Source organism: Triticum urartu, chromosome 7 (genome assembly GCF_003073215.2).
Source record: "Triticum urartu cultivar G1812 chromosome 7, Tu2.1, whole genome shotgun sequence".
NCBI classification, from domain to species: Eukaryota; Viridiplantae; Streptophyta; class Magnoliopsida; order Poales; family Poaceae; genus Triticum; species Triticum urartu.
In genome coordinates this window covers 11,643,525-11,670,166 of record NC_053028.1, presented here as the reverse complement: position 1 = coordinate 11,670,166, position 26,642 = coordinate 11,643,525, and the positions used below count along the sequence as shown (strand labels likewise).

At 44.3% G+C, this 26,642-nt stretch overlaps 1 protein-coding gene across 1 annotated transcript; it reads left to right on the top strand.

Moving 5' to 3' along the window:
- Positions 1 to 17,923: 17,923 nt before the first annotated feature.
- On the top strand, positions 17,924 to 18,466 carry LOC125525856 (probable E3 ubiquitin-protein ligase RHA1A). The gene has a single exon (XM_048690862.1). The coding sequence runs from the start codon at positions 17,928 to 17,930 to the stop codon at positions 18,372 to 18,374; it is 447 nt and encodes a 148-aa protein (XP_048546819.1). The 5' UTR covers positions 17,924 to 17,927; the 3' UTR covers positions 18,375 to 18,466.
- Positions 18,467 to 26,642: the final 8,176 nt, after the last annotated feature.

The window sequence follows — 26,642 nt, the reverse complement described above, 5'->3', positions numbered from 1 at the left end:
ATGTTAGTACTAGCTTTAATTTGATGTTTGCTCGAGTGCATGTTAGTACTATCATAATTATATTTTGCATGATACGTGATGTTTTTTGTGGGTTGGTGCTATTGTGAGTTATTTACCCAAAACCACCACACTTGGGGCTAGGGTAACAGCTCAGTACCAGATTTGAGCCAAGTCACAAAAAACCACCAACTCTGGGCCTAATCAGTAACGGGGAGCACTGACGGGCCGATTTGGCCGCGAAAACAGCGAAACCGACAGGTGGGACCCACCTGTCGGGCCGACGTGGCGCGGGCTGACGGACGCCGTTAGACGGAGGGGGACGGCAGTTTCCATGCCCGCTTATTAGGTCACGCACCCGCCGTTTCCCTGTCCAATCCCGATTCAGTTTCCTCCAGCTCCACGCATGGCGACCAGCTCCGGTGATGGCGATGGCGGAGAAGGAGTCGACGGCTCCGGCGGCGGTGGCCGTTCTAACAGTGACCGCCGCCCGCAATGCGACCCCGATGGCAAGTGGGTCCCCAACCCCAATGGCGATTCGGACTCGACGGCGGCGGCTTGGGGTAAAGCTGTCCTGCCGTTGCCATCCCAATATGCGGAGGAGGCAGAGAAGGCAGCTGCGGAGGCCGAGAAGGCGGCGGCGGCTGATTCGTTGGGGGAGGAAGTACCCCCCTTGCATCCATCTTAATCCAGGTAAATCTCAGTGCAAAATACCTAGGGTTAGGGTCTAGCAGTACTGGTTGGTAAGGATACCTAGTGTTAGTTCTAGCCGTACCTAGGGTTAGGCCTAGTTGATTGCAGCAATATTGTGCTGAATATGTAATAGTTTTTATTGTGCTACTGAATGAGGAACTGCATTTTATTATCTGAATATTATACATAGATCTTAATTGTATTTTATTATCCTCATACATAGATCTTAGTGAATGAGGAACTGCTTATTAATGACATGTTGTTCAGAGTTGTTTGTACTGAATATTGCTGTTATTCAGTGTTTTTGTACTGAATATTGCTGTTATTCAGTGTTGTTTGTACTGAATATTGCTGTTATTTAGTGTTGTTTGTACTGAATTTTTTAACTATACTGAAAATGTTGTTATTTTGTTTTGTATTGTGTAGGCCTGAGGAGCCATGGTCATTATATTTTCAGTTTCCTTCTAAAGATGCTGCCAGAAAGTATGCCCTTGTGAAGATGTATGAGAGAGACATCACTTATGGCAGTTTGCTTAATGTGATGGTCAGAAATGGATATGGAAGTGATGACAGTATTTGCTACCTGAGGAAGGATGGCATAGGGATGCAAGGGATATCTGTCATCACAAACAACACTGAAGTGGATGATATGATAAATCAATTTAAAACCAGTCAGACATTGTGTTTGTATGTTAAAGAGGGGAAGTTATTGTAACGCCCCAGATATAACTTTCCCAATTTGTACTCCAACTCTTGCCGTTTCCGGCGTTAAGTTATATTTTTTTCTCGGGTTCGGGTCTTTGTCTCCGTGTGTTGTTTTCATTTTCATGCATCTCATATCTTGTCATCATGTGCATTGCATTTGCATACGTGTTCATCTCATGCATTCGAGCTTTTTCCCCGTTGTCCGTTTTGCATTCCGGCGCTTCGTTCTCCTCTGGTGGTCATTTCTAGCTTTCTTTCGTGTGTGGGGATTAAACATATCCGGATTGGACCGAGACTTGCCAAGCGGCCTTGGTTTACTACCGGTAGACCGCCTGTCAAGTTTGGTATCAATTGGACTTCGTTTGATACTCCAACGGTTAACCGAGGGACCGAAAAGGCCTCGTGTGTGTTGCAGCCCAACACCCCTCCAATTTGGCCCAAAACCCACCAAACTCTGCTCCATCATCTAGATCGTTCGATCACGAACGCGTGGCCGAAAACCGCACCTCATTTGGACTCCCCTACCCCCACTTATGCCTATAAATAGACCCCCCGTTTTTCGGATCTCCTCCCCCCACGAAACCCTAAAAAATCATCTCCGCCGCCGCCGGACAACGTCCGCACCGAGCCGGACGTGTCCGGATTCCGCCGCCGCCAACCGCCGATCGCCACGTGGCGCCTGCCTGCCCGCCGCCGCCGAAGCCCGCCAGGCCCGCGGGAGACCCTCCCGGGCCCGGCCGTCGCCTCCCCGCGCCCGCGTCTTCTTCCACACCGCGCCGCCTCCTCTCTCGAGTCCGGTCGCCGGCGCCGCCGCGAGCCGTCGTCGGATCTCCGCCGCCCCGCTCCGCCCCAACGTCGCCGGCCGCCGCCCGCCGTGCACGCTCCGCCGCCGACCTCGCCGCTCCTCGGCGCCGCGCCCACGTCCCTTGTCCGGCCGGATCCGCCAAGACCGGCAAGTTCCACGGCAAGTCCGGCCACCACCGTGGCCATCCCCGGAGATCCTCGTTGAGCGGGCCCGATCTGGATCCCGATCCGCTGCTACAGTAACCCTAGATCGGGGTTGACTTTTTCCCCTTTCCTCCTGATATTTGTGCATACTTTGAGCTGCTACATCTCCGCATCCGTAGCTCCGTTTTGGACATATAGTATATCAAAATGTTCGCCTCGACGAGTACATCATTTCATTCCATTGCATCATTTTCATTTGAGTTCATCTTGATGCCCGAAATGCTGTTAGAAGGAGGCTTCGTGAGTTAATTGTCAGATCTGCTAGTTCATCTTAGACTTTTGTCATTTTTGCCATGATTGTTGTGTGCATGATATGCCAGTGAGTCCTTCATATGTTTTGTTAAGCATCTTGTTATCTTTCCAGAGGTGCAACCCATGCATTTTTAGGATGTGTGTGGTGACTTGTGCAAACTTGCAAATCTGTTTTCAGGGACTTAGTAGATTTCACTAAGTCTGGGATTATTTAGTCCGTGATGCCATATGTTCTTGCTGTTTCCTAATGATCCGTGCCTCTTTTGAGGATGATCAGTAAAGGAGTTTTGTTAATCTTGTTATGCTCTATATATCCATGTCTTTACTTGCAATTATGGAGCACCATAGCTTGAGTCAATCGAGCTCTACTTTTGCTTCGTTGTGAATCTGGGCAGATCGTCAACTTGTTTGCGATTTTGCCGATGCTATTGTAGTTGATCCGTGCATGCCATGCCATTGTTCTTGCCATGTATAGTTAGAATTTTGTGCCTTCTTAATGGATGTATGCTTGCCTTGCTATGACTTGCACCGTAGTGAGTGCATCGAGCTTGTTTACATGCCTTTGTGAGATAAATTCCAGCATGTCTCAGTTTTCACTAAGTCTGAAAACTGATTGTGTTTTAGCTATGTTCGTGTGCTCGTTAGTATATTTTGTGAACCCTTTTGGCCCCAGGTCACTTTGGGTCTTTTGTTAAGCCTGTTGAGTAGCTCCATGCCATGTTCCTATTTATCATAATCAGGTCATGTATCATGTTGTTTTGCTGCTCCGAAGAGAGCTTCATGATCTGAAATTTCAGACTAGTGTTAATTTCACTAAGTCTGGAATCTGTTTTGCATTTGCGTTTTTGCCATGCTTGTTTGAACCTCATAATGGATGAATCGTCCGTGGCTCAGTGATAATCTTTTGTTAAGCATCTTGAGTGCATCCCTGCCATGTATTTTGTTGTCATGTTTGGGTGCTGTAGCATGTTCATCTCATTGCATTTAGAGGCATACTTGCTGTAAATCGCAGACCGGTGTCATTCTTAAATCGCTTGCCATTTCCAAACCGTAACTCCGATTCCGGCGTTCTTTATATCGTTTTCAAGCGATTTCATCCCATATTTCCAGTGGCACACTTGGTTTTCCAAGTTGAGGCCAGGTTCATGCATTTCCTGTCATATCTTGCATTTTGCATCCCGCATCGCATCCCGCATAGCATACCATCTTTGCATCTTATTGTTTGAGCTTGCACGTGGTTGATTGTATCCTTGTTGCTTGTTTGTCTTGTTTGGGTAGAGCCGGGAGACGAGTTCGCTAACGAGGAGCCCGTTGAGTTTGCTTTTGAGGATCCAGTCAACTCTGACAGCTTTGCAGGCAAGATGATCATACTCTCGAAATCACTACTATCTTTGCTATGCTAGTTTGCTCGCTCTTGATATGCCAATGCTACGATGCCTAACTTTTGCTTGTAAGCCTCCCAATTGCCATGTCAAACCTCTAACCCACCATGTCCTAGCAAACCGTTGATTGGCTATGTTACCGCTTTGCTCAGCCCCTCTTATAGCGTTGCTAGTTGCAGGTGAAGATTGGAGCCGTTCCTTGTTGGAACATTTATTTACTTGTTGGGATATCATTATATTGCTATGTTATTTTAATGCATCTATATACTTGGTAAAGGGTGGAAGGCTCGGCCTCTCGCCTAGTGTTTTGTTCCACTCTTGCCGCCCTAGTTTCCGTCATATCGGTGTTATGTTCCCGGATTTTGCGTTCCTCACGCGGTTGGGTTATAATGGGAACCCCTTGATAGTTCGCCTTGATTAAAGCTTTTCCAGCAATGCCCAACCTTGGTTTTACCATTCACCACCTAGCCTCTTTTTCCCTTGGGTTTCCGGAGCCCGAGAGTCATCTTATTTAAACCCCCCCGGGCCAGTGCTCCTCTGAGTGTTGGTCCACCTGTCAGCTGCCGATGGCCACCAGGGGCAACTCTGGGCTGGCCTACCCGTACCTAAGACAATCTGAGTGTGCCCTGAGAAAGAGTTATGTGCAGCTCCTATCGGGATTTGTCGGCACATTCGGGCGGTGTTGCTGGTCTTGTTTTAACCTGTCGAGATGTCTTGTTGTACCGGGATACCGAGTCTGATCGGTGTGTCTCGGGTGGAGGTCTCTTCCTTCGTTGACCGTGAGAGCTTGTCATGGGCTAAGTTGGGACTCCCCTGCAGGGTTTGAACTTTCAAAAGCCGTGCCCGCGGTTATGGGCAGATGGGAATTTGTTAATGTCCGGTTGTAGATAACTTATACTTAAACTTAATTAAAATGAATCAACCGTGTGTGTTACCGTGATGGCCCCTTCTCGGCGGAGTCCGGGAAGTGGACACGGTGTTGGAGTAATGCTTGCGCAGGTTGTTTCTCTAGATTCTCGCTCGCGCTTTGCCTCCTCTTCTCGCTCTCTTTTGCGTATAAGTTAGCCAACATATATGCTAGTCGCTTGCTGCAGCTCCACATATATTTTGCCTTACCCCCTTCCTATAAGCTTAAATAGTCTTGATCGCGAGGGTGCTAGATTGCTGAGTCCCTGTGGCTCACAGATACTATAACTCCAGATGCAGGTCCAGGTGTTTCCGCTCCAGGTGACGAGTACGAGCTGAAGTGGGAGTTTGACGAGGACTCTCAGCGTTACTATGTGTCTTTTCTGGATGATCAGTAGTGGTGCCTAGTTGGGGTTTGATCGGGACCGTGTCGCATGTTGGGTTTTCTTCTATTTTGGCGCCGTAGTCGGGCCATGAGTGTTTGGATGATGTATGTTATTTATGTACTTTGATGTGACGTGGCGAGTGTAAGCCAACTATGTATCTCCCCTTTTATTCTTATATTACATGGGATGTTTGTGATGATTGCCTAACTTGCGACATTGCTTTCAATGCGGTTATGTCTCTAAGTCGTGCCTCGACACGTGGGAGATATAGCCGCATCAAGGGCGTGACAGTTATATAGGAAGCAAGCACCAGTAGAACCTGAAGAAGTGGACCCAGCTGAAACAGTTGTAGATTTGACAGTGGACCAACCTGTTGTTTTTGCTGTTAATGAGTCAGATGTTGTGCACAAAACAACAGATCATTATGGTGGCTCATCATATGTTCTGGGTACACAAGAAAGTGTGAACTATATGCCAATAAAAACAATTCCTCCACCATGCCAGCTTGTTGAGCCAGAGAAGGCAGATGCAGAGCATGAAAATAATGCATTGCAGCAGGTCAACACTCAAGTAAGTGTGAATTATGCAGATTTCCAGTTTGATACAGATGAGGAGGAGCATGCAGCAACTGAGGACCCATCTGATGAAGATGATGATGACTCAGTATTTGATGAAGACTTTGTAGCTGATCTGGACATCCCAGATGCAGATTCAGATTCCATGGACTATGAAGAAGAAGATAATGTAGCTAGAGAAGAAGAACAGAGGAGGAAAGTGGACAGTGATCTGAAAGACACAATTGCTGACATTAAGAGGAAGAGAGCTCAATACATGAGCAGTACACACTGTGAAGGGGACACAGACCCTGAAGATTTATATGACATAGACTTGGAGGAAGAGGATGATGACTATCAAGAGATAGCAGTTCCTGAGCCTGTTGAGAAGAAGATAAAGAGGCCTGGGCCTACTAGTAGGTCCCACTCTAGTGCTAACAGAAGCATGAATGAGGACTTGTATCCATCTTCAGAAGAGGATGATACAGGCTTTGAAGCTGATGATGATGGCAATGAACCAATGTCCTTTATAATCCCATCTGGTAGAAGGAGCAGAGCTAAGAAAAGACCACCCAGGGTCTGGTATGATGAGGGCAGGCTGCATCCAGAGCAGCAATTCCAGCTTAGGCTTTGTTTCAGAGATGTGTACCAATTTAGAGAGGCTCTTGTGAATTTGCATGTGAAGCAACTTAGAAGATACAAATATCACAGAAACTGCAGTGATAGGGTAATAGTGTGTTGTGATGGAGAGGGCTGTCAGTTCCACATGGTTGCAGCAAAGATCACTAATGAGCTCACTTTCTGCATTAAGAAGATGATATTGGAGCACACATGTCCCACCCAATCTGAGAAGACAAGGATTAGCTCAAAGTGGCTTGGCAACAAAATGCTTGAGACTATCAGATCAGACCCCAACACTACTGTACCTGCTATAGTTGACAAGGTTAAGAGGCAGTTTGGTGTTGAGGTGCCCAAGATGATGGCATGGAGAGCAAAGAGGAAAGCAAAGGACATTGTGCTTGGAGATCACAAGAGGCACTGCAAGAGGGTGAGAGATTTTTTGGAGACTGTGAACGCTACAAATCCTGGATCAAGATGCATTGTCAGTACTATGAGTGGAAAAACAAGAGAAAACCCAACTGCAGGACCAAGGTTTCATGGTCTTTTTTCTGTTTGAATGCATGTGTTGAGGGATTTTTGAATGGATGCAGGCCATTCATAGGCCTAGATGGTTGTTTCATTAAGTTAACTAGTGGGGCACAAATACTAGCTGCTACTGGAAGGGATGCAAACAACAATATGTATCCCATAGCATTTGGAGTGGTTGGAGTTGAAGACACACCAAATTGGTCCTGATTTTTGACTCAACTGAAGTATGCCCTAGGAGGGACTGAAGAGGTAAAATTTGGGAAGTACACATTCATGTCTGATAGACAGAAGGTGAGTTCATCTACATTAGTTCAGCACTTAGTATAATTAGTTCATTATGTTGTTTTGCATTTAGTCTAATTAGTTCAGCACTTAGTATAATTAGTTCTTTATGTTGTTTTGCATTTAGTCTAATTAGTTCAGCACTTAGTATAATTAGTTCATTATGTTGTAATGCAACTTGCCGACACTTTGGTCAAGATAGCCTAGGGTGGCCCAAAAGGGCCACCATAGCCTAACCAACCTTAATTTGAGCCCACCTACCCTAGTTGCCACTTGTCGAGTGGTACCGCAACCTGCCGACACTTTGGTCAAGATAGCCTAGGGTGACCCAAAAGGGCCACCATAGCCTAACCAACCTTAATTTGAGCCCACCTACCCTAGTTGCCACTTGTCGAGTGGTACCGCAACCTGCCGACACTTTGGTCAAGATAGCCTAGGGTGACCCAAAAGGGCCACCATAGCCTAACCAACCTTAATTTGAGCCCACCTACCCTAGTTGCCACTTGTCGAGTGGTACCGCAACCTGCCGACACTTTGGTCAAGATAGCCTAGGGTGACCCAAAAGGGCCACCACAGCCTAATCAACCTTAATTTGAGCCCACCTACCCTAGTTGCCACTTGTCGAGTGGTAACGCAACTTGCCGACACTTTGGTCAAGATAGCCTAGGGTGACCCAAAAGGGCCACCACAGCCTAACCAACCTTAATTTGAGCCCACCTACCCTAGTTGCCACTTGTCGAGTGGTACCGCAACTTGCCGACACTTTGGTCAAGATAGCCTAGGGTGACCCAAAAGGGCCACCATAGCCTAACCAACCTTGATTTGAGCCCACCTACCCTAGTTGCCACTTGTCGAGTGGTACCGCAACTTGCCGACACTTTGGTCAAGATAGCCTAGGGTGACCCAAAAGGGCCACCATAGCCTAACCAACCTTGATTTGAGCCCACCTACCCTAGTTGCCACTTGTCGAGTGGTACCGCAACTTGCCGACACTTTGGTCAAGATAGCCTAGGGTGACCCAAAAGGGCCACCATAGCGTAACCAACCTTGATTTGAGCCCACCTACCCTAGTTGCCACTTGTCGAGTGGTAACGCAACTTGCCGACACTTTGGTCAAGATAGCCTAGGGTGATTGCATTAAATCAATATAATATTACTACAACAAGTAAATTGAAATAAATCAATATAATATTACTACAACAATTAAATTGAATTAAATCAATATAATATTACTACAACAATTAAATTGAATTAAATCAATATAATATTACTACAACAATTAAATTGAATTAAATCAATATAATATTACTACACCAATTAAATTGAATTAAATCAATATAATATTACTACAACAATTAAATTGAATTAAATCAATATAATATTACTACAACAATTAAATTGAATTAAATCAATATAATATTACTACAACAATTAAATTGAATTAAATCAATATAATATTACTACAACAATTAAATTGAATTAAATCAATATAATATTACTACAACAATTAAATTGAATTAAATCAATATAATATTACTACAACAATTAAATTGAATTAAATCAATATAATATTACTACACCAATTAAATTGAATTAAATCAATACAATTAAATCATTATAATTTCTTTTCATAATTTGTTTTCATAATTTCTTTCATGTTAACGAATTCAAAATCCTTTTCATGGTCTGTTGAATGCAGTCACAGCAGTCTTTCCCAACTGCCCTCATAGGTATTGCTTGAGGCACATTTATGCCAACTTTCAGAGAGCAGGATTCAGAGGGGAAGACTTGAAGAAGTGCATGGATGCAGCTGCATATGCTTACACTGAACATGACTTTCAGTTGGCAATGGAGAGCATGAAGGCTGAGTGCAAGGCTGCTTGGGAGTGGATGTCAAGGATTTCTCCAAAAGCTTGGTCAAGACATGCAATGGATACTAACTGCAAAACTGATCTGGTTGTCAATAACTTAAGTGAAGTTTTTAATAAGTACATACTTGATGTAAGGAACAAGCCAATTGTCACCATGATCAATGGGATCAAGGACAAACTTCTGGTAAGGTATCAGCAAAAGAGAGAGGCTGGACTAGTTTCAAGATGGGAAATTGCACCAACTTATGTTGAGAGGTTAGAGGTGAACAAGAGATATGCAAGGGACTGCAAATCATTGATAGTTGGACCAGGTCTTTTCCAAGTGAGTAGTGGGGATCAGACCTACTTTGTTGACACTAATCTAAAAACATGTGGTTGTAAGAAGTGGGACATCTCTGGAATTCCTTGCAACCATGCTTGTTCTGCCATCTACAGGTCCAAACAACTACCAGAGGACCATGTAAATGTTTTCTTCAAAAAGGCTATGTACTTGGAGTCATACAAGCCTATCATTTACCCAGTTCCTGGTCCTGATTGTTGGGTGAAAACTGCAACTCCTGACATTGACCCACCTCAGTTCAAAGAAGACAAGAAGGGACCAGCAGAAGAGAAAAGGAAGAAAGGCAGATTTGAGCCTCCTCAAGCAAAGAAGACATCAAGGATGGCTACAATAACTTGTAGTAACCGCAAGTTGCAGGGCCACAAATACACAAGTTGTGCAAAGCCATTGAGGCCAGATCTGCAAATCAGGAAGAACAAGCACATGGTATGTTATTTTTGACTTCCTTCTCTATCTCATCACTCATTAAGTATCACTGAAATTTATCCAACAAAAATAATGCAGGAAAATAGGACATCCCCTGCATGGCAGCAAGGTGGAAGCTCGACATCTGGTACAACAACTCCTAGAGGTGCAAGCTCTACATCTGCTTCAAGGGGATCTGCTGCTGGTGCTTCAAAGGGCAAATCTGCTAGAGCTGCTGCTACATCTGCTAGACCTGCTGGTTCATCTGCTAGAGCTGCAAATTCTTCTCCTTCTAGTGCTGGTACTACTGCTGCAAGGAGAGGTGCAAAAACAGGTGCAAGAAGCTTCAATCCTCCAAGAACTACTGCAGAAGCTTCAACTAGCCAGCCAACAGGAAATAGGCCTAAAAGGGCAAGATACATGAGCAAAAGGATGGAGGGGTACTTCTATGCCAGTGGGAACTACTGAGAGTTCTTGTTTGACTATGTATCCAAGTGCATGTGTGCTCCATCTGGCACTAGAGCAATTTATCTATGCCAAGACTAAATTTGAACTTATGTAATGCTGTGTTGAACCTATGTGTGCCACTATGAACTACTGTTGTGTAATGCTATGCTAAACCTATGTATGGATCTTGGTTTTATGCTATGAGGAACTTCTATCTATTATTCTTGTGTACTGCTATGTTGGCTTGCTTCAATCATCATGTACCTATCTATAATTATGTGCTTGCACTGCTACATTTACTCTGTACTGCTATGTTGTTTGCACTCCCTGATAATCACATAATGTGGATAATAATAATGCCAGAAAGTTCCTGGTATACTCATGCCATAAGTTACTTGCATTTCAAATTTTTCTGTGCACAATAATCAAACTATCACACCAGTTTCACCTGGAGTGAAGTAAATATAATAGAGTACTCAATATGATACAAGAGATAGCACTACAAATTAAGTTCAAATTCATGCCATAAGTTCAAATTCTAGACTTGCAGATAAACTGCATAATTCAGTACAAATTTAACCATTACAACAGTACAGTGCACTTCTAGTAGGGCTGATTATTCAGTGCAACAGAGCACAACTACACCAGTACAATGCCACATTACATAATTAAAATTCATCACAGATCTCCTTCAACTTCTTGATCTTGTCCTTGTAGCCATGCTTCTGTTTCAGCAAATCAGAGATGATGTAATCTAGCTTTTTCTTCTCTTCCTTTAGTTGGTCTCTCTTTGTGAGCACTTGGTCTCTCTCTACCACAAGCTTGTCCCTCTCCTTCTCTGCCTTTGCCCGGGGTAACTGATGTAGGTTTGTGCAACCATGGTCTGCCAGCTTCTTCTTCTCCATCTCCTCTTTCAGATCATTGAGAGCCAACCTAGTTTTGCCCAACTCAGTAATGGCATCCTCCTTGTCAGCCACCATTTTTGCAAAATCAAGTTTGAAAAATCTCAGCTCTTCTTCCATCTTCCTCTTTTCTCCAACTACTTTGTAATTGTGTTCAGCAAGCTGAACATTGTCTCTCAGCCTGTCCTTGTTTTCTTTGTCACACATGCTCCACAATTCAGTTAGGCAGAACTGCAAAGCCACTGACCACTCAGGGTCTATCCACTCCAAATAGTTGCACTTTAGTTCAGGCTATAATTCAGAAAAAGTATTGTCAATCATAGTACACAAGAGATGTTCTCAGTAAGAAATTGTGTTCATTTAAATGCACAAACAATTAAGAAAGCCTATAAAATTAATATGTGTTGTCAATAAGATATTTTTGTCACTTTTAACAGCATATAAACTAAATATATGTTGTCATTATAACAACAAAAATTAGTACTGGCACTAACAATGTTGTACACTACTTAATTATTTGAGCAAATTACACTGCCATAGCATAATTTCCTACTGGCACTAACAATGTTGTACACTACTTAATTATTTGGAGCAAATTACACTGGCATATCATAATTTACTACTGTCACAGCATAATTAAATCCAACTGTGGGCAGTGACAATTGTTCACACTAAGAAGCAGAGCAAAATTTCCTTCTGGCATTTGAATGGAGCAAAAACTAACTAAGGTTAACTAAATACAGTACTAACCAACATACCTTCTCCTCAGCGCAAGCAAGAAAACGTCGGCCGGTGTCCGTAGATTCAAATGCTACCAGCCTGAGGCAAGACTCGCGATGCAGACAGCGAGAGGAGAGCTCATGAGCAATGCCACTCCATTCAAAGCATGGGATGGTCCTAGGAAGCTTAAACCCAAAGAGATTGAAGAAATCAGCGAGTTGACTCTAAGAAATCCCCAACTCAAGAACCCTAACCCTAACCCTAAATGCTGGAATCCCCAAATGCACGTACCTGGCTAGTCACTGACTCGTCGTCCGAAGAAGAAGAGCTTGACCCCTCGCTCCAAGAAACCATGGCGGACCGGCGGACGGCGGCGAGACGACGGTGGCGGCGGCGGCGGTCGTCGAGGTCAAGTCAGAGGGGTCGGATGTGCTCTGGTGCGGTCTGGTCCGACCAGCGACCCGCATGGCCCACTAATACACGGGCGCGGAAACGGTCGTCCCCCTCCGTCTAACGGCGTCCGTCAGCCCGCGCCACATCGGCCCGACAGGTGGGTCCCACCTGTCGGTTTCGCTGTTTTCGCGGCCAAATCGGCCCGTCAATGCTCCGCGTTACCGATTAGGCCCAGAGTTGGTGGTTTTTTGTTACTTGGCTCAAATCTGGTACTGAGCTGTTACCCTAACCCCAAGTGTGGTGGTTTTGGGTAAATAACTCTGCTATTGTGTTTAATTTGACTTGTCACTATTTGTAGTCAGTCAAATATTTTCCCTGTCTCTAACGGGTTGTTTTCTGCCCCACTGCTTTGGGCCTTGAGTAGCACAAGTACAAATCATAACATTGGTCCGATTCATATGCAACGTGCACCGAAATCACTAATCAAGGAGTACTCCTTCCAAAGGCCATTTCACTTTTCTCAGGTTGCGACAAGTGGCCTACTGCACCGAAATCCCCTTTTTCGTAGATCCGTTTATTCAAAATGTTTTATCTCTTAAATCATGCGTCTAGATCTGCCATGGTTAGTCGGGAAAGATAGTACCTTGGTTTAGGGCGGCGATGGTTGACGAGGACGCCGCCGGCGGAGCTTCGCTTCTCGGAGGGCAGTGATCAGCACAACAATGGCGGCCAAGCTAAAGAAGAATGCGGAAATTTCAAAATCTCAATCATTTCATTAATAATAAGTAAACAAAAGAAGCTATACCAAAATACACTTTCCCCATGAGACTATTCTAGCTGACCATTGAAAAAGCTTGGAGATATGAGACCACAAACACGAATTGGGTGAATTATTAACGCTACCAAATTGGAATTTCTTGTCAAAATGTAAAGAACAGTGCCTTTGCATAAATTGTAAATAATAATGGATTTGCACAAAATGTACTCTCTCTGTCTGATAATATATTATATTACGTGACGGAGGGTAAACAACAAGATCTTCAGTTGTTTATTTATGCTACCACAATACACATATGAAAGAAATCGAAAACGAATCAAAGAAAATTACATGTGCAACTTACAGAGATTCAAGAAAAGTTGGACAGGATCGGAGTCAAAGAAGAAGCTGCAGGCAGAGATCTTGCGCCAGATCTGTATACATTCAACACCCTCATTACAGCATTTGCTAAGCATGAAAAGTGGTTGGAGCTATGCTTATGTGCACCAAAATGCAGGAGATAGGATGGCACTCAGAGATGAGGAAGGGCGTAGCAAGCAGCGAAGCCTTTTTTGAGGGGGAAAATACTCCAAATGATATTCCATAATGAAAGGATGAGTGGAAGATTTGCTGGAAGAAAACAAGATCTTTGTCTGTCACAGATTCTCCTGCTGCTGCAACCTGCAAGTTGATCAGACTGGAATTTGATCCTACGCAGATAATCTTGAGCAGTCTAGGATCCTTTCTTGATCGTTTGAATCTGAATACGTAGCTTAATTATTTGAGCATTTCTCATACAACCAAGACTTCCGTTTTTTTCAGGTCTGTTCCCTTTTCTACGAAGGTTTGCTGCTCCGCCTGCACCAGTGAATTATTTGTGGTTCCGTGGCGACGTGGCATGGAGTCATGGGTCGGCCGACTTGACGTCGCTGTGTTGTTGTGTGCCGGTGAGCGGCGGCCGATGTGTACCCCTTGCCACAGGCGGCGGCTGGTGTGCCCTGTGTGACGATCCGTCGGGGGCGGCGGCTGCTAAGTGCTTCTTCTTTTCCTGTTTTTAGGGGTGCTTCTTCTTTTCCTGGGTGCCAGGCTGCAGCGTGTTGCATTGATTTTTTTAGAGAAACGTGTTGGATTGATCTGTGCTGGTTAGATAGTATGGGCTGGGCCTAGGTAAACTTGGTGCTCCAGCGCTGGGTGGGCTACCTCCAGGGCTGCTAGTGAACGCCTCACAGGGTTTCTTGGAAAACTATGACCCAACCAAAGGGAATGGGAGGCCTAGGGTTTAAGGATTTTGAACTCTTCAATCTTGCAATGCTTGCTAAGCAAGCATGGCGGCTGCTTCAAACTCCTGACTCGCTAAGTGCACCAGTGCTAAAAAGTGTCTATTTTCCAAATATAGACATCCTCCAGGCTGAGTTGGGTAATCATCCAAGTCAGATTTGGCGTGCCATCATCGAGGGGAGAGACGTCATGAAACAGGGCCTGGTAAGACGGATCGGAAACGGAGAAACCACAGAAATTTGGAATCACAATTGGTTGCCCAGAGAAGAGTCATTTAGACCATATGGTTGCCATGTTCTGAATCCGCCAACAAGAGTCTCAGAGCTCATAACGAGAGCGACAGCATCATGGAATAAACAACCGGTCCAAGCTACTTTCTTGCCAATGGATGCTCAAGTGATCCTTGAAATCCCGCTCTGCACCAGAAACATAGCTGATTTTTGGGCCTGGCACTATGAGAAACATGGGACTTTTACGGTCAAGTCGGCGTATAAGATGATGGTGGCCACGAGGGAACGCCGTGAAGCATGGCTGGAAGGAGCACCGGGTCCTTCTAGCGCTAGGGCAGAAGAGAGTTCATGGAAATCGTTGTGGAAGACCGAAGTTCCAGGGAAAATTCGGATGTTCTTATGAAGGCTTTAAAAACGCTCGCTCCCAACCAACGATGTTAGAGCTCATCGTCATATGGATGATTCTAACCTATGCGGTATCTGTGGCATACGCGACTCATGGCGTCACTCCCTTCTAAATGCACAACATCAAGAAGTGTTTGGGCATTGGCCAATGCGGAGGTGACACATAAAATCATAGCAAATACTAAGCCAAAAGCCAAACAGTGGATGTTTACATTAATGGAGTTGTTAACTCATGAAGAATTTGTCATCATGGCCGTTACACTATGGGCGATATGGCATGCTTGACGGAAGGCAATACATGAAGCAATCTTCCAAAGCCCCCAAATGACCCATAGCTTCATCGACAGGTTCCTCAAAGATCTGTCCCTGGTGAGCAATAAACCGAGTGCCCCAGTCCGGATTGCTACACCTCACCAAGCAAACCCGAGACCAAAAAGGCCTCCGGCTGGTTATTGCAAGATCCATGTTGATGGGGGAGTCCTAGGAAGATGAGGAGGATCAGCAGCTGCGGTTTGCAGAGATGCGGGAGGAAATTACTTGGGCAGCTCGGCCCTAGTCATAGAAGGAGTAATCGACCCGGCCACGCTTGAGGCAATAGCATGCCGCGAAGCTCTAGCACTAGCTGAAGATTTACATATACAACAATTTGTTGTAGCTTCCGACTGCCAGCAAGTCGTCTCAGATATTTCCAGGTGTGCAAGAGGACCATACGGGGCGATTATTAGCGAGATCAATGCTCGCGCAGTAGTTCTTCAATGTACCTTTTCTTTTGAACCTCGTGATGTGAATTATGAAGCACATAGTTTATCAGAAATTTCTTTCTCGAGAGGTCTGGGTCGCCAAGTTTGGTTTGGCGCCCCCCACGACCTGAGACGTATCCCACTCCATGTGGACTTTGATGAATAAATCAACTTTTTACCCCTCAAATGTTTTTTTGGAAAGAAGTCTATTTTTCGCCCCCAAATGCAGCCCGACCCCCTGGACTCAATTTTGATATGATTTTAACCCCCAAATCCTTAAAACCTCCCCTTAAGTGGTTTTCCTTTGATTTTAGGCTGTTTTGGGGCAAGATCGTGTAATGTGGCATGGTATTCGGATGAGTAGACAGTGATAATTCTGAGTAATGCTACATCTATGAACAAAGTTAACGTAATTTTACGTGGTTAGACAGCTGGCAATTTGTGATTTGTGATTTGAGATTTGGGCGATGCTAGCTTCCTCGTCATTAACTCCCTCATTCTCTGCATCAACTTCCTCTGTCTCGTCATCCTCTTGATCTCCATCACTTTCCTCCAGATTATTTCCAACTGCAGTCAGTTTGAAGCTGAAACAGTTTACCTTTTTTCTCTGGGGGCTAAACAGTTTACCTTAGCTAAGCTCCGTCCTCTCTCTTCTGGGCGGATCGTTCGCTCTGCTCCCCCTGTCGCAGATAATGTCTTTGATACTCTCCGTTCTATGCATGCTCTGCTCACTCTTGGAATGCTATCGCCCCCACGGCTGTGATTCCGCCGTGTTGACGCGCGCGCACGTACGAAGCCAAGCAGCCAGCAAGTACTACTACTACGGCCTCTTCGCTGATCGATCTAAGGTATTAGGTGAGGGTAAAACAGACGCACGCATCGTGGTCACTGAGAGTAGTGAAAGTCTCCCCCCCAAGAAAAGCTTAGGGTTCCTCTGCCTCCCACCCATGCTGCTGTGGGCCCGCCTTGTCTTCGGTGGTCTTAAGGCCATGGCGGCGCGATGGATCCCGGCACCTTGTCGGTGGAAGAGCTTTGCTTAAAAATGTTTCTTCGAATTTTGTTAGGGTTTGTATCCTGCTCAGAAAGACGAGACGGCGTCGGCTCCCTAAAGATGGAATGAGGTTCTCCCCACCAAGCTCCCTTCCCGATGTTGTGTATAGCATCATTGGTGGGCGTGTGGAGGTGTATCTCCGGCGGATCTGTCCTTGGTTGATTTGGTCGGATCTGGTCATAGTTCGTCTACGTTTGTGTTTCTTTAGGTTGGATTCTTCCGATCTACGGTGCTCTTCATCGGCGGCGGTGGTTGTTGTTCTGCTGCGCTGGTTCGATAGGGCCTTAGCACGATGACTTTTTGACTATCTACTATAACAAGTTTTGCCCGGCTTCGGTGTGGGAGGGGCGATGACAGCGGCGTGCTTTGGCTCGCTTCAGTGGTTTTAGTCGACGCTAGGTGCTCTATAGATCTGAATGCAATTTTTTTTCTGATGTTCATTGTATTATCATGATTGAAGATAATTGGATTGGAAATTCAAAAAACGCGCGCGAACACGAAGAGACGAGATTTTATGGCAACAGGTACATATCCTATTTCTAGTCGTTGATTAGTTCCTGACCAAGCTGGTTGCTTCCAACACATGTGCACGGCTTGTTCATTTTTTTCGTACTAACTAACGAACACTGTCAACTAAAATGAAAACGAACACTGGACAGGCTCTTGCAGGTGGAGCTGAGGTGAGCTGAGCCTCAGTCGATCGACAGGCGCACCTGACCTGCCTGCCTCTACCGACACATGCACGATCGTGGATCGACCCACCCCACCCGACCGATGATTAACAACGCATTAACCTCGCCGGGCATAGTAGGGCCAGTCACGCCTCAACATCTGATTAGTTAAGCACGTACACTCTGTACGTGTCTGTGCCTGTCGACTATACGGTACATGTCTAGCTGCTCTGCAGTCTGCACGCAAAAGATGTCTGTCTACGTCTTGGCTGATCGATCTAGCTAGCACAAAGCTATTCTCCATTATTTCCCTGTCCATGTCTAGCTGCTCTGCTTCTCCTTCCTTATAAAGGCGGGAGCAATCTTTGTGTGCCACTGCCATGTATGTGAGAACAGCTAGCTAATGGGGTTCCCGGAGGCAGTGCCTAGGCTGCTGCCCAACCTCGTCTTCCTGCTTGCCCACCTCCGTCGCCTCTCATGGCTGCTCGGCGCCGGCATCAACCACCCAAAGAACTCGGACTTAGCCGACCACCACCACCATCAGAGGCAGTACCACGACGACCACGGCCTCAAGGAACTGGAGGAGCACTGCCCAGCCATGCGCTTCGACGAGCTCTCCGTATCCAACGCCGGCAACAGCGCCGGGACGCCCATCCTCCCGGAGGGATGCGTGGTGTGCCTCAGTGACTTCCACGGCGCCGCGCGTGTGCGCCGGCCGCGGGGGTGCCAGCACGTCTTCCACTTTGGCTGCCTTGACCGCTGGGCAGCTCACGGCCACCGCATCTGCCCATTCTGCCGGGCTCCGTTACTCCCGCCCTTCCTCCTGCCCATGTCGTTCCGGACGTCATGATTCACGCTGGGTGTTATTTGTGTAATTTCGTGACTGCTGCTAGCAAATACTGAGGAGAAGTTTTGAATTCTTGCTTCCGGTGCTTTTATGAAATCAAACCGAACCCATGGTATGGGCTAAGGAGGCCGTGACAGAGAGGTGTTGAAATATTTTCCGAGCGGCCCCTCCTTTGGAGAGCTTATCACGATACCGGGGATTGATTGCTGCATCGATCAGACACATTCTCTCTTCTTTTATTACTCTCCTTGCCCGTGCACCTCACGTCCCTCGCATCGCCCCCGCCCTGGGCGACTCGGGGGCCTCTCCAACCCTAGGCGCCGCCGCCGCCATCTCCTCCTCTCCTCCTCGCACCGCCGCCGGGTGAAACCCGCGTGGCAGACGGCGGCGGCAGGGGGGCTTCCTCTCCCGACTCCCCTTCCTCCGCGGGCGACGGATCTAGGCAGCAAGCGGAGGTGTCCTGCGGCGCTCGCGGTCGGGCGCGAGGTGGCAGAACTTGGCGAGCGGCGGCTAGGCGTGGGGCGCGCGGCGAGCCTCGGCAGGTGGTGGCGGGCGCTGGGCTCGCGGCGGCACTTCGCCGCGTGCAGGCGGTGGCAGCCCCTGTGCGCGGTCGGCGCCTCCCTCCCCGACCCGGACGACGCGGGGGGTGGCGGTGGCCCGGCGTGGCAGGTGATATGGATGTGGTGGTGCCGGCGGCTCGCTGGTCTGCCGGAGATCTAGGGGCATCATCGTCTCTGACTCGATCTGCTTCGGTTCGTGCTAGATCCGGTACAGGGAGACTGTCGTCATCTCCCGGTGTTGGCTACATGGATCTGACGGCGACGGCTGGACCCTTGGTCTAGTCTTCGATAGAGAGGGCGGCGGTCCATGCACAAAAAGCGGATGGAGTTTTTCGAACATATCTGGATGAAAACCTGCTCTTGGCTAGATGCCAAAGCCGGCGGTGGCGGCGCTCTACGGTGTTGTTCCCTTTTTGAAGGCATCGCCGTGGAGAAGTTCTAGACTACGATCTGCTACCTCGGGGGGAAACCCTAGATCGATAGATCTGAAGATGGCGTTTCTATCGTTTCCCCCCTTGGGGGCGTCTTTCTTGGAGGTGTACGTGGGCTCGAGGGACCAGTGGATGACGTCTTTGGTGGAGCGGTGCTTCATCATGCAAATTGATGGTGACAGATCCCGATGGCACGGCGCTCTAGAGATTAGGCGTCTGATGTGCGATGATGGACTCGCGCAGGAGGGTGACGTTGTCTGGCATCATGGTGGCATCGACGGCAGTTAGACTGGGCAAGGTACGTGCAGCAGTACAGCTCTAAAGATGGATTGGTCGCAGGTGGCTGCGGCGGCCTCATACCCGGCAGGCGTCCTGGTTGAGGAGTGCGCCGGACTGGTGGGTGCCACATATCCGGCAGGCGTTCTGGTTGGGATCTCAGGTCTTAGATGTTAGGTTTGGCTGCGAGGTCTGTTTGGTATTAGGCCTAGACTATCAGCATCCCTTCATCAACTGGATAGTAGTAGTGATAGATGTTGTCTAGACGGTGGCTTTAGTCTTACTGTTGTATGATTTTGTAAGGTCTTCTGTGTATAATTAATAAAGTGGCTGCGTGCATCGTCCAGATGCAGAGGCCGGGCGGTCCTCCTCCTTTTCTAAAAAATGGGACGAGGATTAGTTCCTTGATCGAGCTTTAGTTAATTCGGATTTCACTCTAATGGATTTGGTCTCCACAGTAAAATCCATACACCATGAAGAACAAGAGGATATATACATAACAGGAAATAGGTTAGATTATAGGAAGTAGGTTCCCGCAAAAAAAGAAGATTATAGAAAGTAGGTACAGGGGTGAATCTGTATATATGCATTGAGAAAGGTTTTGCTCTGCTCGCTTTTGGTTTCCTTTTGTTCTTGCTAAGACTTTAGTAGTACCATTTATTTCATCTTATATATTACCATGAGCAGTTTGGGGCTAACTGTTCTTTAGAGTTTGATAGGTATTTTGTGTATTGCATGCTCTCTTGGAACTGCATTTGGATTCAACTAGATTGCCTTATTTAATCTCGTATGTCAACTCTAAAGTCTAAAGTCAGATGATATGGTTGCCGCATACCTACCTAGACATGATAATTTTGGTTCTTGAATAGTACAAAAGAACCTGTCCACTAATATCTGTTTCACTGACAGATGTATAAAGTAGAAGGTGACCAAACGTCAATGAAACATCACTAAACAATCTCCCGGTTCAAGAATAGAAGCGAAGATGACTAATAAATAGGCTAGTATTGAAATTGGTGACAAAATAATGACAACATATTTCTTATACTCATGCATTGTGTAGGATCCTCCATCAAGATATTTATAGATAAAACATGTACAAATGCAATATAATATATAAAGAAGCACCAGGCACACTGCGTTTGCAGGCCATCCAAACTAGATCCAACATATGTCCTGCTTCTCTTTTCTCTAAAGAAATGGAATAAAATATTCAACTGAAGAATGCATGCAATTTTTTTGGTTCCTTTCTTTATATTTAGATCGACATAATTTATTTCAACAAAACAACATGGAATAATTTTTTTAAGTTGATGGAAGTTTGTGTTATTTGCTAGACCTGTCTAAATTTTTAAATTTTGTTATGTGAACATGTGTTAAATATAATATAAATACTAGTTACTTGTGATACTGAGATGTAAAAAAAATGTTTAGTATAAAGGGCAATATAGACTTTTCACAAATTATATGTATTTTCATATGTATGGTGGGTCGTTCCCTGTATTCATAATATTTCGGCCGCCGTATATTATTTTGTAAAGAATACAAATTTAACCGCATGCCATAGGACTCGAACCCCCAAACTCGCCATGCATACTAACGATGGGAGGCAACCGAGCTAGGGATGGATAACAACTTTAATGCGGCGATAAATTTAAAGTAATAATTAAAATGTCAGATATTTTTTTGCAATATTTCTGGGAAAACAAATATGAACAAATTTCATGAAAAGGGGAATAATGTTGTAAAATTTTGGAAAAAATTGAATATTCTTTTCTTACTCAGAACAATTCCTTTAATTTTGAACAAATCTTTAAATCTGAACAAATTTTCTAAAAACGAAACTAAAGTACACACTGACATTTTCTTTGTATACAGTGAATATTATTGAAATAAACACTGAACATTTTCTAAATATCCAATTAACATTATTCAAATGCACGCTGAACAAAATGAACATTTTATATATAGTGAACATGTTTTCAATATATGATGATTTTTTTCAATAAGGTGATTTAAAAAAACATGAGCAAATCTGGACAATGAACAAATTGGAATTTCAAAATCCTCTAGAAATTTGGAATTCATTTTTTCTAAACGGGAATAAATATACAAAATAGGAATTGTTTTTCAAAATGTGAACAAAATTTGGAATTTCGATGATTTTGAAAATTCAAATAAATATTGAAAATTCTGAAAAATTTGTGAAAGTTTTTAACATATCAAAAACAAAAAGGAAACAGCAAAAAGAAACAGAATAATTTAAAAAAGAAAATCAAACGAAGAATAAGCAGAAAAAGGGGGAAAATAAAAACATGAAGAAAACTGAAAAGAAAAAACTATAAAAGAAAATAAAACAGTAAAAAAACTTAGGAAACCTTCTAAAAGGTTCCCAAAAGTGGTTGCTCGCTCAAAGTGCGTTGGCCAGCGTCGGTTGGTCGCTTCGCTTCAGTGAAGCCGCGAAAGTTTGACACGCACGAGCGGCAAATAGCGAAGAAGAAAGAGCGAAGGGTGGCCGCAGTCGCAACTGACTAGGGTTGATATGCAGCCCCTGAGTTTTCCCCGAGGGGGTCAGGTTTTGTGTTCAGAAGAGAACACAATAAATTATGTGAACTCGACATGGAAATTATTTGGTCTCAACATGGAATAGAATCTCTTTGTAAGTTTGATCGAACTAAAACATAATTGAAAAGAAACTAATCTAAGTGTAGAAATGATTCAGCTGGGCAATGTTCCATGTTCGCTCGATGATTTAGCTGGTCCAGAGATTCTAAAGTGGGTCTGAAGAGCAGTTTGAATTTCCAACTCACCTAGTATTTCAAATTCACGGATGATGAACCATGTAGCTGGCCCTGTTCGCGGGTCATAGTTTGTGCATTTTATCCCTATCTCAGCACATAGTTTTGCTTGTTCATTCTTGTCTGGCTTCTTCATGTTCCAAACTTGCTTGTCCAACTTTCAAATACCTGCCAATTTGATGGCCATAGTGAGCTACGAAAAAGATCAACATGCATTTTAGAATAGAAGAAAAGCAAATACACAACCACATTGATTTAGGATTGGAGACCAAATGCAACGATACATAGCATAAACAATTTTGAATTTCTCGCTTCATCAATTTCAGTGTCATTGATCTTTTCATTCACATAATGACTTCAGATATTAGAAGTTCAGAACCATCTTTATTTTCGCTTTTTATTTGTCGAAGGTCGCTACAAAGACAACATTCCACTAGTAGAAAACGGGCCATTAGCACCGGTTTGTAAGGGCCTTTAGTGCCGGTTATGAAACCGGCACTAACGTTTCGGCACTAAAGCCCCCCCCCTTTAGTACCGGTTCAGTACGAACCGGTGCTAAAGGGGTACCACGTGGCACGAGCCAGCTCCGGGGGCCAGGAGCCCTTTAGTACCGGTTGGTAACACCAACCGGTACTAAATGGTTGTGGGTTTTTGTTTTATTTTTTATTTTTCAATTAAATTTGTGTTATCAATTTAATTTAGGATTGTTTTACGTTATAATGAGTTGTAGTCATCATCATCATCATCATCGCATATTAATAAATAAATAAACTCTAGCTAGCTAAAAATCATCGTAGTCGTCTAATTACCACTATTTAATCATCATAGTCATTACCGCGCTAGCTATCTAATCATCATCAACGCTGGCTAGCTTAAAGAGGAAACATTCACTTTGTAACAGAAGCAAAGATATCATCAAGTTCAACATAATCGTCACCAAGATCGAAGTTCAGGACACGGACATGAGACAAGTACTAATTAAGAGCATGAACTAGTAGCTACTGATCCTGCTGCTCCCTCTCAGGTAGAATAGCATAGAACATGTATAGCTCTCCTGATTCATCATACTGGAGCATGCAGATAAATCTGTCTCCTAATCTTGGGTTGCGCTTCACCTTACTGCCCCCTAGTACTTCTCTCCGATCGTTAACAATTTTGCTCCAATCTTTCACTATTAAGCATTCTTCGCTTTCAGAAATCCTGAATGCACTCATGTGCAATGTAGGAAATCTTGGTCGTAAGCTAACCATTGACATGCGACCTTTTGTCTCGATCCACTGAGGCACAACTGTCATCGGAAGTCCCTGTTGAACAACATCGTATAGTAATTAATATACTAAGCAATGAAAGTTTAGCTTCAAAAATAATGTATGCAAAAGATGCACTAATTAAGGACAAATATTTAAAATCTTACCATCTTTTGATTATAGATGTGACCGTAGTTCAATACGATCACCATTGGTCGCACGTTTTGAGTACTAACATTTCTAAGTTTAGAAAAAAAAATTGTCTTGACAGTATTACGATCCTCAAGCCATGAAACATAATGACTTATCTCCTCGCAGTTTAGTTGAGCCCCGGGGCAGTAGTAGGTCCTGTCTACCAAGCGCCGGACATGTTTGCTTGAACCGAAATAAGCTGACAATACAAATTAGTTGTCAACTATTTTTGAATAAACTGTATGAAAGACATAAACATATGCATGCATGGTTGAGAAAAACTCACCAAATGGTAGAACTGGAGGCGTTTGCACATCGACCCAGATGTCTATATTACCTTCAATATCATCTTCCGGACGAATATCAAAGGTGATAACCATATTAGGCTCAAATGCATAAGCCTTGCATAGTGCTTGCCATGTTTTGCATTCAAAATGGGTGTATGTGTCTCCATTATATAATTTGACGTTGAAAGTATACCCATGCTCCGTCTTCAAGTAAACTCTTTTTACCTCCATATCATCTATAGCACTAAAACCTATCTTATCCAAGACAAAAATTCTTGCATGGCAGGGAATGCGCTATAGTAGAATAGTGAAAATTTAAAATTATAAGTTGAAGCAAATGAAGCATGAGTTTTGCATTCAAATAATAATTGACAAAGTGACTTACTGTATCAACTTCGAATGTCTCATCCATCTTGATGCTGAAGCGCCTACCATCAACAAGGAAATTTTGGTCGCACAGGCCGCGCTGGTCTTCACAGTGTTCGCACAAAAAAAATCTTTTTCGTCGTCAGATGACATTTCCTATGTTCATATAGGTGAAACATTAAACACCTATATCTAGCCAAATATATATTCATCTAACATTTGACATTAATATATCTAACTATATATTCAATTGACATTATTATATATTTTTAACTTTTCTATCTAATTCATCTAACATTCGACATTAATCTAACATTTATATAAACTCAAAATATATAAAAAATTAAATAAACAGAAAAAATCATTAACAAATAATATTTTAATTAGATCATCAAATCTCAGATACTTAAATTTTTCTTACTAGAAATAAAATAGTTATATTAATTATTGAACTAGTTCAAATCTCATATACCTAAATTTTTCTTACTAAAAATAAACTAGTTATATTAATTATTGAACTAGTTCAAATCTCATATACCTAAATTTTCTTACTAAAAATAAACTAGTTATATTAATTATTGAACTAGTTCAAATCTCATAAACCTAAATTTTCTTACTAAAAATAAACTAGTTATATTAATTATTGAACTAGTTCAAATCTCATATACCTAAATTTTCTTACTAAAAATAAACTAGTTATATTAATTATTCAACTAGTTCTAATCTCTAGTTCGACAATTTTTCTATCTAGCTAATTCATCTAACATTCGACATTAATCTAACATTCGATCATCTAATTAACTTTTCTGAAAAACAGAAAATAAGAAAAAAAATGTGTGTGTATGTGTGTATACGTATATGTGTGTACGTATGTGTGTATGTGTGTGTATGCGTGTGTGGTATATGCATGTGTGTGTGTGTGTGCATGCGCGCCGCCCCGTACGTACGAGCGGGGGCACCGGCGTACGGGGCGGGGGCGGCGGCGTACGGGGCGGGGGCGCCGGCGTTCGGGGCGGCGGCGGGGACGGACGGCGGCGCGCGGCGTTCGGGGCGGACGGCGCGCGGCGCAGCGGCCGGGTACGCGCGAGGAGAGAGCGAGATACGTACGGACGGCGGCGCGGGACGACGACGGGACCGCGTCGCGGGACGACGACGGACGGCGGCACGCGGCGTTCGGGGCAGCGGCGGGGACGACGACGACGACGACGGGCGACGGGCGGCGACGACGGGAGCGGCGCGCGAGAGGTTGACGAAAGAAGTGGGGAGATGTAACTGAAATTTCATAAGTGCTGTATATATAGGGTGAGCCTTTAGTACCGGTTGGAGCCACCAACCGGTACTAAAGGCCTTGCACTGCCACCCCAAAGTTTAGTCCCACCTCGCCCGGCGAAGGGTAGCCGCACTGGTTTATAAACCCAACCGAGGCTACCTCTTTGAACTCCTCTATATAGCAGGCTTCTGGGCCTAATTAATTAGGGCACGCTGCCCTGTGGGTCTGCTGGCCCTCCTGGGACTGCATTTGCACACCCTAGGTCTGGTAGACCCACAGGGCAGTGTGCCAACAAATTTGCTATATAGTTTTTTCTTTTCTGCATTACTGATTTTCTTTTATTTATTTTTGAGTAGTTTTTATATAGTTTTTTCTTTTCTGCATTATTTATTTTCTTCTATTTATTTTTGAGTAATTTTTTTGTATGGCTTTTTTATTTTCTGCATTATTTATTTTTGTATAGTCCAAAACCCTGATACTCGGAAAGAGTTTGTCCAATTTGTACATAAAGTGCGTCCAGTTTTTGCCGTGACCCTCTCTACTCTTTCGCGCATGCTATGCGGATGATATGATGATACCATGCCAAGTTTCAACATTTTCAGGATTCATTTTGTAGTGATTTTCAATTTCACGGTCATTTAGCTCTCTAAACAATTAGGTAAATGACCGAAAAACAACAAATGATGTCAGAACATGTTCGAAATTGATGACGCCGCTTTAAATGCTGCATACTGAACACAAAAGAAGTCCGGAGTTTAAATAAGTTATTAAAAATAAAAAAGAGGTGCAATGCTGGTTAATTTGCTTCAAGCCATTCGGAAGAGTGTAGACTGCACTGCACATA

Bases quoted from the DNA above. Each gene is read 5' to 3' on its own strand.
- LOC125525856 (XM_048690862.1), top strand. From the start codon at position 17,928: ATGGGGTTCCCGGAGGCAGTGCCTAGGCTGCTGCCCAACCTCGTCTTC.